Consider the following 13,683-nt stretch of genomic DNA (forward strand, 5'->3'; position numbering starts at 1 on the left):
CAAGAAGTATGAATGGATGAACAGACTGGTTTATAAAGAGACAGGTTAAATGGTGATTATGATAGTATTCCCACATCTTGATGTGAGTCTCTAATAAGGGTCAACCACTATTTTTAATATTAATTAGTTGGGCAATTTCTAACTTGCCCAGATCAATCAATTTTTAATATTAATTAGCTGGGCAACTTTTAACTTGCCCAGATCAATCAATTTTTAATATTAATTAGCTGGGCAACTTTTAACTTGCCCAGATCAATCCTATACATAAGCTCCATTCAGGTAACTGGATATCCAAACAAATAAATGACTACAATTGTGAGGACTGTACCTTACTGAGTTCCTTATACAAACAAATAAATGACTACAATTGTGAGGACTGTACCTTATTGAGTTCCTTTTACAAACAAATAAATGGCTACAATTGTGAGGACTGTATCTTATTAAGCTCCTTATACAAACAAATAAATGACTACAATTGTGAGGACTGTACCTTATTGAGTTCCTTATACAAACAAATAAATGACTACAATTGTGAGGACTGTACCTTATTGAGTTCCTTATACAAACAAATAAATGACTACAACTGTGAGGACTGTACCTTACTGAGTTCCTTATACAAACAAATAAATGACTATAATTGTGAGGACTGTACCTTATTGAGTTCCTTCATGTACTGCTGGAAATCTATTGCAGTGATGGCTGTTGCAGACTTCACATCTGAGTAGAATTCATTAACCTGGTCACGGTACTCATCCATCTCAGCAGTGAACAGTAATTTGTGGGTAGCAGACTCCTGGAATGTTACAGAGCAGTATCTTCAGTTAATGTTCAAACAAACCTTGGTTCAAAATAATAATGAAGAAAAATTAATGATGAAGGAATGACTTAGCATTATTAAGTTCAAATCCAAACTTATATATTAACAGTGAATACTCATAGTTTTAATCAAAGGCTTTCTCCAACATTTACTCATTCAATCCATTATCCATCCTAGATGATTAATGTTTCTTCTTCTTTATTCTATCCTATACCTTAACCTCAACCAAATTGTAATGCTCTAGGGCTCAGCATCCTACTTAAATTACAAAATGTTCATCATGAAAGAAATGAGAACAAAATATGAACCGTAAAAAATGAGGACAAGAAATCCATTAATGGCACTATGTGCCTAATCTGTGTCCTATGGATCAAAGTATATAACACAGCATTGAAGAAAAGAAGTTTAGCAAAAAGATTAATGCAGATCACTGGAACATGAGTCAGTTGTTTTTAGTGAAGAGGGCTCTACTATTCATGAAACATCTACTTACCTGACTTTACAGGCAACTGTGTCTAAGAAATCAAGCTAAACTAGGAGGTTAATTCATGTCACTGCATATGAAATATAGGACACAGTTACCAAGTTTGTAATTAAGTTTAAAGCAATCCTTCATGTTGAATCTATACACCAAGTTGCATTATTTTGTTTTGTCTAAATGGTGTAGTACCATGTATCTGATCAGGTTATATTACTATGCATAGAGCACAGTGACCTAGTTTTGATTGATTAGGTATACAGCTTTATCCCATGTTACATGACTCTGCAAGCAATTGTGTCTGAGGAACTAATATAAATACAAAGTCTAAACCAGAGAAATTTAGTGTAAAGCAAAGCTGGGCCCTATTCCGAGAACCAAAATATATATTAAAGTGATCAACCAGACTTTCACTGATGGGTATAGTACTACTCAGGACAAAAATGTACAAACCAAGCCATTTGATTCTTTGAGTAACAGTGACTGAGAAAATGACTCAAGCATACACACTAACCTTAGTGTTGATCTCAGACAGACTGATATCAACAATCTACAAGCTGAAATTGCTTTAAAATTTTGCCATATTAAAATCTACCTCAAAAAGTCAATAAACAATTTTATAATTTATGATAACCTTCTTAATACTTGACATCTACATGGTTATTCTAAGCATCAGATGAGTCATTTATTGGCCTTAAACCTATAAAACAAAGAGTCTGAAATACTTTCCACATGTCCCTATTGTAAAAGCTAGGAAACAATAGACCAACCTTGTTAAGATTATGGGAGGTGGTAGAGAAGCTATCGATGAAGGTCTGACTGATTATCTCCAGGCACTGGTCTGTGTATCCTGGCTTGTTGATGTCGAACACTACATCTGGCTTGGTGATAAGAAACGCCCAAAAGCGGATTGGATAACTGAAAGCAATGTGTGACTTCAATTAATGAGGGTACAGGATTTGCAGCTTTTTTATGCATCTTCAGGCATGATAGATCTAAGTCTTAAGTCATGGTTATGAAGGATAAAAAATGTCTGTTGAAGCGACTAAACCTCTTTTGGCCAAAAAGACAGAAATTCAAATTAACTTTATTTCTATAATTTGTTTATTCCTTCGAATTACAAAGTATAAAACCATCAGATATTTCTGTGAAATTCAAACATACCAAATTTAGTAGCAAAAATATTTTTTTACATTGACCAGTAGAGCTAAAAATGACCTTTTCATTGAATATGCCTCATAAGCAAGTAATTGTAAAATATTTTGCTATCTAAAAAAACTGTGGTATTTAACTTGTTTCAATTTGTCCAACTCTTCATAAATCATTATCCTGCAGAATGTATCGCACACCCATAATTTAAGTAACAAAGAAACAGCTGCTACTGTGAATAATTTTGTTTATAATTAATATTCAAATGCTTTAATTTGAACGAATACCTTTGCAAATTTACAGAAATATTCTAGTCACTTTTTCTGCTTCTAGTTATCAAAATGAGAAGCCATTGTTTTAATATAAATAATGAAACAAGACCAGAACTTATTGTTCATGATATTGACCAAAACTGTGACTAGACAACTCTATATATATATATATATATATATATATATATATATATATATATATATATATATATATATATATATATATATATATATATATATATACCTAATCTCTTTATCTAATGATTTTTTAACTGAATACATTGCTATTAATGAAGACATGATAAATTTGATACATTTCTAAAACTAACAAAAATATTTGCAATAATTTCACCTGCTGATCCATGATGGAAAAAAAAATCTGTTCATATAATATTTTTCCTAACTATTAAGATCTGTAATCAGCATGTAGTAAATTCTACATTTGTCAAAACCTCACAAGATGTGGTTTTATACATATCTTTTAAGGTTCAATTAAGCTACATTTAGTACAACCAACAAAGATCTTCCTGAACTTCACCTTTAGCATCTTTCTAGTTTGTCAATACAGTGAAAAACTGTTATACATGCTTTGTTATTAAACCAAATAGAATACTGCAAGCTTGTGGCATGGCTCCTGAAATTTCATGAATTGCTTGAAGTTCTTCAAAAGCTTTAGTACCAAAATCTGACTTAATAATTTGGCAAGATAGGTCATAATCTTTATGAAAATATCATTGCTTCTTCCTTATCTTGAGTTAACTCTTTCAAAAGTTGATAACTGTTAATTACTCCTGAATCATTAACAACAAATCCATTAAAACTTTTTCTGTGTTTGTCTTCGGTACATCCTGGGTAGAATCATTGCTAAATCAGCGTACAGTGACAAAACTCTGATGTTTGCCTGAATACATACCCAAGCACCAAACAATGTGGTGGTCTACAAAAGTTTCTCACCTGAATTTATAAATCAATTAATGTACCAACCTATGTGAGGAAAAACAATAGATCACCAATGCCTGTGCAATCAATTATCAAACACAACTGTTGAAACATGTTTATTGCCACACACTGCTGCCATTCACCTTAATCTCATTTTTATAAAGTCAGAAAGGCAGACTTCAGTTCCAAATCACTATCATGCATAAAATAAAAGCTTCTTTGTCATTCTAATCCTATAGTCTCATGTTTTATACATGTCCTGTACAGCTGTACTGTTGTCAACCATTGACTGGAGCAGAACCATTTAAGTTGTAGGGCTGGCAGGATTTCATATTATATTCAAAGATATCATTGTTCCCTGTTTTTGCTCTGCAATAGTGCAAAGTCAGTTATACACTTCTTCCAGGCAATTATACAAACTTTTTAAATTGTTCATATCAAGTACATTATAATATCCATATCAAAGACCAATTGTATGAATTTCATTTAAAATATTCTGCAAGACTAAATACAAGTTTTTCTTTAGAAACTCCCAATGTCTAATTCATACGTTTTTATGTCAGCAAAATTAGATGTTTCAAGCAAATATGAATGTATGTACCAATGAATGGTTTCTCTGCACCCCAATTTATTAAATATGTAATAACTGTTTCAAATCTTTCTCATTTAATGTCTTTTCAAGTTGGTAACTGCATCAGTGAAGTCCATAGTTTTGCAGACACATACCCTCCCCCACTCCATCTTGTAAGGTTAAGAGGAATCATTTCTTCAGTTAACCGACTTGGTTGGATACTGCATAAAGCAGTGCACAACATGATGCCACTTGTGTACCACAACTATTGTGATACAGCAAATTTCACAGTAGTCTAATTTGGTATCATTAAAGCAGTATTATCACAGCCATGTGCTGGGATGTACCTCTTGTTGAAATGAGTGATTTACTTTTATTTGATTATATAAGTTACTGAATTGACCCTTACCACAAAGTGTGGCACAGACACACTGTGGCTAGTACAATATCTTGTCTTATACACATGTTGTACCTGTTCTTTTGAGTGTTGATGGTAGCAGATAGGCCTGGTAATAACTTTCCTTGAAAATATTCACATTTTTTAAATGTCATTTGGTTTTAAAATCAACTGACTTATCTAAAAGATTATTTTACATGCAAGCTGTGAACCCAGGTCAGAAATGTGCAGCTGTCCAACTCAAACAAAAACCAATTTGTCCCAAACATGGCCTGACTATAAATATCATTTATCCTGGATGCTGGGCTGTCAGGTTTGCTTCAGCCATAAAGTCAGTAAAATTCTGTAAGCAGCATTTTGAGATGAAGTTGTTTAAATGTTTTTGGATTTTTAGTAATGGTGGCCATATCTGATGGTATTACTTGAAAAAATTTTAAAACCCTTCATGCAAGGGTACTCTCTTTCAGATTTAGGTGAAATTCTTTTGAGCAGTTCTTGACAAAAAGTTTGTCTAGTTTTGGTCAACTGTGTCAATATTTAATAGTGGATTGACCCCATTTGTGTACATTTGAAGGCCATTAATTGCAATGATGCTTTCTGTCAAATTTGGTCAAATTTGTTGAGTGATTTTTGAGATGTCATTGAAATATTTTTGTAGTTTTAGTAACAGCAGCCAAACATGATGGCAGATCAGCACCACGTGTGTACTCTGATGGCAGATCAGCATCATCTGTACATTTTGAAGACAGACTAGAACCATTTGTACACTATCTGTACACTTCAATGACAGACTGACACCAACTGTACACTCTGATGGCAAACCACAACTATCTGTACACTTTGATGGCAGACTGGTACCTTCTGTACACTCTGATGGCAGACTGGCACCATCTGTACACTTTGATGGTAGACTGGCACCATCTGTACACTCTGATGGCTGATCAGCACCATCTGTACACTCTGATGGCAAACCACAACTATCTGTACACTTCAATGGCAGACTGACAGCAACTGTACACTCTGTGGCAAACCACAACTATCTGTACACTTCAATAGCAGACCAGCACCATCTGTAAACTCTGACGGCAAACCACAACTATCTGTACACTCTGATGGCAGACTGGTACCATCTGTACACTTTAATGGCTGATGAGCACCATCTGTACACTCTGACGACAGGCCAGAAATATCTATACACTTTGATGGCAGCCTCGCACCATCTGTATACTCTTATGGCAGATCAGCACCATCTGTACACTTTGTTGGCAGATCAGGACCATCTGTATACTTTGATGGCATACTGGCACCATCTGTACACTTTGATGGAAGATGGGCACCATCTGTACACTCTGATGGATGATGGGCACCATATGTACACTTTGATGGCAGATCAGCACAGATCAGGACCATCTATACACTTTGCTGTCAGACTGGCACCATCTGTACACTTTGATGGAAGATGGGCACCATCTGTATACTTTGATGGCATACTAGCACCATCACTTTGATGGAAGATGGGCACCATATGTACACTTTGATGCCAGATCAGCACAGATCAGGACCATCTATACACTTTGCTGGCAGACTGGCACCATCTGTACACTTTGATGGAAGATAGGCACCATCTGTACACTCTGATTGCAGATCAGCACCATTTGTACACTTTGAAATCTCTTTCAAAATGGATGCCTTTTGTCAAATTTGGTCATATTCTGCTAAGTAGTCTTCGAGAAGTCATTGAAAGGTTTTTATATTTTTAGTAATGACAGTTATAGCTGCTGATGGATCCCCATGATTTGTATAAATCTGAAGGCAGTTATACCATGATACCTCAAATAAAATTTGGTAAAACATTCCAATGAGCAATTTTTAAGATGAAGCTGTTTAAAGGCTTTTCTATCTTCAGTAACAATGGTAATATCTTAGAATGGATTTTGTTAGAATTGGTCAAGTCATGCTGAGCGACTTTTCCAATGTTGCCTTAGGGTTTATATATTTTGTATAAAGACAGCCATATTACATAATGGAATGTCATCTACTTAACACATTCTGAAAGGTCCTAAGAGCCAGCATATTCCATGTAAGATCATGTAGAAATTGCTCCAGTTTTTTAAGAAGCAAAGAATACTGAATAGATGATTGAAGACAAATGATGAACAAAATACCATACAATAAATTGGCTTGGTGAGTTAAAAATGGAATATATGATGACATGTAAGGATACAAGGCATGAAATTATGTCAAGGTGACCTACATTTGATTCCTCTGTAACCACTAAAAAGAATCGTATAGATGAACATAAAGCATTACTAATTATATATATTATGAACATAAAGCATTACTAATTATATATATTATGAACATAAAGCATTACTAACTATATATACTATGAACATAAAGCATTACTAATTATGTATACCATGAACATAAAGCATTACTAATTATATATACTATGAACATAAAAAATTACTAATTATGTATACCATGAACATAAAGCATTACTAATTATGTATACCATGAACATAAAGCATTACTAATTATATATACTATGAACATAAAGCATTACTAATTACGTATACCATTAACATAACACATTATTAATTATATATACTATGAACATAAAGCATTACTAATTAAATATATTATGAACATAAAGCATTACTAATTATACATACTATGAACATAAAGCATTGCTAATTATATATATCTATATGTATACTATGAACATAAAGCATTACTAATCATATATACTACGAACATAAAGCATTATTAAATATATATATTATGAACATAAAGTGTTACTAATTATATATTCTATGAGCATAAGGCATAAGTATATATACATAATGGAGCATCCATCATTACTACGTACATTTACAACTCTATTGTCTTAACCGATTCAGCCCTGATCCCGTCTGTAGTCGTGAAGAGGCTGTACCCTACTTCCGAGCTCTGCAGCATCAAGGTCATTTAAGATACACCAATGTGAGTGGTATTAAAAAAAGCAGACAGATATAGCTCTAAAATGAGACCAAATAATTTGGAAGTTCTAGTTGCACTACAAAATACAGAGTGAAAAAGCTCATTTTTTGGACCCGTTTTTTTTAACGCAAAATTCGCTCAAAGTCGGAATGCAATTTTGTGTCCGGATTTTAGACCATTTGGCCTCAGAGCTAAGGCATACCGGTCTTAACTGCACACAGACAGGTGATTCTTTGCAAAAACTAGGATAAGGTGGGCATTTGGAATAAATTGCGGTCTCCATACGAAAATGATGGGTCCATTAAGCAAAAAAAAACAACAAAAAAAAGAAGAAAAAAAAAGAGAAAAAAAAGAACTCCAACCTTTACCCTTCTGCTCATGCGCAAGCAAAATAACCAATGGAAAATGATGTTTCTAATACAACTAGGCATTAGTCTCATGGAAAATCGGCTGAAAGCTGATGTATTACGATGTATTCAGAAATAGCCTCTCAAATGTCTTTCCTATGCACATTTCTGGCAAAAACGACAAAAGCCTCTGGGACTGAATGAGTTAAACTATGTAACAGAAAGCAAATCCAACCAGTGTAATAAAATCAACAAATAATTTATTTCCCTAAAATACAAAGTGAAAATTCAAAACACACAGTATTGTGAATTAAATCCCATAAAATTCTCAATGTTTTATCACAAGTCCAAAAGTAAAGAATGAATTTCAATGATCTTGAATGTCTTGATTTATCATATCATACAATCCAGAATGTCTTTGAATGAGTCCTCAATAATTCCAAAATAGTGATTTACTCCAAATATACAACGAGCACTTTGCAATTCCAATGAATAAATTGAATAAACAATGCCTCTTAAATTATATCTGAACACAACTATAAGTGACTCAAGAGACTGATCTTAAAACAGGAATGAATAACTGTTTGCCAAGTTTCCTCTGTATAGACTGTCACTTGACCTATGATGCAATGGTATTGTTTGGTCACTTGACCTATGATGCAATTGTATTGTTAGGAACAGTAAATGATTTCTAATAGAACATTCTATCAAAAAGTAAACAAGGCCTGAAATTAAAAATTTGATAAGCTACTTATAATCATGACAAAAATCAGGTAGACAAAACAAGACAATTAATCAGGTAGGCAAAAAACTATACCCTCAATCACGAACAAAGATTAATCATGCAATATAAATTAAATACACATAACAGCATATATATCAATAGCATCAAGTATTACTAAGTATATAACAAGACCATTAAGTATTACTAAGCATATATGCTAAGAGTATTAAGTATTACTAAGTATATATACTAAGATCATTAAGTATTACTAAGTATATATACTAAGATCATTAAGTATTACTAAGTATATATACTAAGTGCATTAAGTATTACTTAGTATATATATATATACACAGACCATTAAGTATTTATAAGTATATTTACTAAGAGCATTAACTATTACTAAGTATATACTAAAAGCGTTAAGTATTACTAAGTATATACTAAGACAATTAGGTATTACTAAGTATATACTAACAGCAAAAATATTACTAAGTATATATACTAAGAGCATTAAGTATTACTAAGTATATATTAAGAGCATTAAGTATTACTAAGTATATACTAAGAGAATTAGGTATTACTAAGTATATGCTAAGAGCATCAAGTGTTACTAAGTATATATACTAAGAGCATTAAGTATTACTCAGTATATACTAAGAGAATTAGGTATTACTAAGTATACACTAAGAGCATTACGTATTACTAAGTATATATACTAAGAGCATTAAGCATTACTAAGTATATATTAAGAGCATTAATTATTACTAAGCATATACTAAGATCATTAAGTATTACTAAGTATATATACTAAAAAGCATTAAGTATTACTAAGTATATTTACTAAAAACATTAAATATTACTAAGTATATACTAAGACCATTAAGTATTATTAAGTATATATACTGAGAGCATTAAGTATTACTAAGTATATACTAAGAGCATTAAGTATTTCTAAATATATATACTAAGAGCATTAAGTATTACTAAGTATATACTAAGAGCATTAACTATTACAAAGTATATATACTAAGAGCGTTAAGTATTACTAAATATATACTATAAGCATCAAGTATTACTAAGTATATACTAAGAGCATTAAGTGTTATTAAGTATATACTAAGAGTATCAAGTATTACTAAGTATATATACTAAGAGCATTAAGTATTACTAAGTATATGCTAAGAGCATTAAGTATTACTAAGTATATACTAAGAGCATTAAGTGTTGCTAAGTATATATACTAAGAGCATTAAGTATTACTAAGTATATACTAAGAGCATTAAGTATTACTAAGTATATATACTAAGAGCATTAAGTATTTCTAAGTATATTTACTAAAAACATTAAATATTACTAAGTATATACTAAGACCATTAAGTATTATTAAGTATATATACTGAGAGCATTAAGTATTACTAAGTATATACTAAGAGCATTAAGTATTTCTAAATATATATACTAAGAGCATTAAGTATTACTAAGTATATACTAAGAGCATTAACTATTACAAAGTATATATACTAAGAGCGTTAAGTATTACTAAATATATACTATAAGCATCAAGTATTACTAAGTATATACTAAGAGCATTAAGTGTTATTAAGTATATACTAAGAGTATCAAGTATTACTAAGTATATATACTAAGAGCATTAAGTATTACTAAGTATATGCTAAGAGCATTAAGTATTACTAAGTATATACTAAGAGCATTAAGTGTTGCTAAGTATATATACTAAGAGCATTAAGTATTACTAAGTATATACTAAGAGCATTAAGTATTACTAAGTATATATACTAAGAGCATTAAGTATTTCTAAGTATATATACTAAGAGCATTAAGTATTACTAAGTATATACTAAGAGCATTAACTATTACAAAGTATATATACTAAGAGCATTAAGTATTACTAAATATATACTATGAGCATTAAGTATTACTAAGTATATACTATGAGCATTAAGTATTACTAAGTATATACTAAGAGCATTAAGTGTTACTAAGTATATATACTAAGAGCATTAAGTATTACTAAGTATATATACTAAGAAAATGAAGTGTTTCTAAGCATATATACTAAGAGAATTATGTATTACTATATATACATACATACATATATATACATACATACATACATACATATATATATATATATATATATATATATATATATATATATATATATATATATATATATATATATATATATATATATATACATATACTAGGAGCATCAATAACATTAAATATACAATTACAAAAAGCAGGTGGTTCCTTATGTAACAAGTCTAAAGATAATCATATCTGTTACCATTTCGGAAGACATAATTATCTGGAAATTTAATTTGTTTCCAATAATGCTACACTCCTGGACTACAACCTTACCTCAACCTTTTAACTCTCATGACCAACAATTTCCAAGGCTGCTCATTTTGTTTTTGTGACCCAATTTTCCTCTTTGCTGACTTTGTTGTAGGCAAGACAACAAGTTTAAACTTGTATGTCACTACAAATAAGAAGATCATATTGTTCTTTTACAACACTGTTTAACGCATTTTTGTCTATATGATGACAGGACCTTTTCTGGCCTTGGCAGGTAGCCAACCCATGACCCTTTGATTGCAAATCTGACACTTTACCAACTGAGTCATGAGCTATCATGTCACTTTACAGTATAGGAGGATAACGACAAATGTGAGCTAAAATATTTACCTATGACTTTTCCAAACATGCAGTGTATCTTCGTCTAACTTATGCTGGTCTGCCAGATCATCCAATAGATCGTAGAGGGTCTTCACCATGCTGGGAACTCCATTTGCATCAAGAATACTGTCAAATAATTCCTTTATGTATGGCAAGATGGAGATCTGAAATGAATCAAATTTGATCAGTTTCAAAGAAATGACACTTCTGCATCTTTCGTATGGAGACTAAAGATGTGTCCAGCAGGTACAATCTCAAAACAATTCCAGAATTCAGTCTCACTCCACAAGTCTACTTTCTACAAGAAAAGTAGCTGAAATGTTACTGTGTTTCTTGCTGATGTTTTGGATGGTGATAATAATGATAAATAAATAATGATGATAGTAATAATAATAATAATAATAATACCTTTCAAGCTTTAATAAGAAGTATAACAATATAATAAAATAGTAATTTTTATTAAGCTTAACATGTCTTATGTATTATAAATACTAAATTCTATTAGTATTGGTAAACTGTACATACTTATGATATATTTCCAAATATTGTAATATTTCCATGATTTTACATGAAGTGGAAGAATATTTCATTGAACAGCGCTCAAGCACTATTGGTTTTTCTTAAATTGCCCTATGCTTGGTTTCGGTGGATGAAAACTTCATGTGATGTTGACCCGATTGGTAAAAAGTGCTGAATAAGGCCTGAAAAAAACCTGCAGGTACTCTGGTTAGCTCCATGCAGAATTGATGTACAAAAACTGCACAGACAAAAAATCTAGCCTATCATACAATGTAAGCCATTTTAATTCTGTACACAGTTCTTTTGGTGAAAATTAAAATGTTGCATATAAAATAACACATGCTGCCATTTGTCTGAAGTTTATAATTTTGTATCAAGATGAGATTTGGCAGAGTTTCCAAAAACAGTAAAACAGGAATAAAAAGTTGGAAGATTATATGCACTGTAATACAGAATATGAGTTTCTGTAAATAAACTTTTTATTAATTTTACTGAGTAAGGCAATTTTTTAAGATGGTATTTTACAAATACTGAGAAAATTTAAGACTGAACACAAATGGGGCCAAGTAGAAATTTTAGTCTTGATGGGTTTTTGGTTTACCAAGTTCTTCAGACTTCACTGAAAAAAAGATGCAATCAGTTATGTCCCCTTAGTTAGAACAAAATGTGAATATTGGTTTGTACCAACTTTGGTTTACTAATACACTAATCATGGTTTCTATTTGTATTTATTGAGTTATTGTTTACACTAAATATTTATTGAGTTATTGTTTACACTAATTTTGTTTCAACAAGAGCACATTTATGGAAACTGATATTTTTATGTTGCTAGCTGGAAAATGTGAGACAACATGGTTGCAAAATTATTTTTTGCTGGTCTTTGTTGACACTATTGTGAAAGGTGAGTACGCCTGTCTTGTTCCAATTCCAAAATTCATTGACTGAGGATCATTTAGGTGTGTAGTATCAGACATGGATGACCAGCCAAAAAACATAAGCTGCTTCGACTTGCACAACCAATGGTTCTACAAAAATTTAACTTTCAAGGCTGATGCTTGAGGCAGGTATAAAGACTAACATTATCCTATTGTCAACACTGGCCATAATCTGTACAATTGCATGTAATGGACATGGTTTATTTTTTGCTTTTTTTGGACCTCACAAATGGGATCTGGCAGCTATCTAGTCATGCTTGAGTAAGGTTTTATGGGGTTCATTTTAGGACAAAGGATTTTAGTTTACTCAATACTCCTGTATTGAAATTAAAAAGGGAACAATTCATTACCAGTATTGAAATTAAAAAAGGAAACAAGCCAGGACAAGAAAACTGTCTTGGTTTAAGAGGATTCCAGTTTAGTGAGGTTCTGGATATGGGGTTTTGCTGTATTGTCAACATGGTAGTCTCAATGTAAATTATTATCTACAGATACACATAATGTTCGTCATCCATGACATTTTCCAACTTACACATATTTATTATGAAAAATAGTTTTGATTTCTCAAATTGATGTACCCCGCATTATAAACTTTATTCTATATGCATGTATTACCAACTTATTTTGTTGTGCCTAACTTTGAACTCTAATAAGGCTGGAGTCCTTAGCATTGGAACTAGATATATACACATCTGCAAGCAAATCTGTATTCATGAATTCAGTACTTAACAAAAGATCAGATGCATCAATAGCTAAGAGGAGAAGATATAAAACAAAACACTGAGGATAATACAATTTTGTGAGTGAATACTGCCATTTGCTGAAACAAGTGATTTAGGTCTGATCT

The 13,683-nt window shown here is 31.5% G+C and overlaps 1 protein-coding gene across 1 annotated transcript in view; it reads right to left on the reverse strand.

Moving 5' to 3' along the window:
- The window catches only part of LOC149788897 (plexin-A1-like), a 110,698-nt gene that overhangs the window by 12,270 nt on the left and 84,745 nt on the right, over window positions 1–13,683 (reverse strand). The window contains exons 16-18 of the mRNA XM_089975024.1: window positions 11,392–11,546; window positions 2,066–2,213; window positions 653–793 (exon numbers count right to left, since the gene is read on the reverse strand). Coding sequence (XP_089831150.1) covers window positions 653–793; window positions 2,066–2,213; window positions 11,392–11,546 — 444 coding nt within the window. The remainder of the gene's footprint in view (window positions 1–652; window positions 794–2,065; window positions 2,214–11,391; window positions 11,547–13,683) is intronic.

The sequence above is a fragment of the Sinohyriopsis cumingii genome, chromosome 11, assembly GCF_028554795.1.
Source record: "Sinohyriopsis cumingii isolate HCF-2022 chromosome 11, ASM2855479v2, whole genome shotgun sequence".
Lineage (NCBI taxonomy): Eukaryota > Metazoa > Mollusca > Bivalvia > Unionida > Unionidae > Sinohyriopsis > Sinohyriopsis cumingii.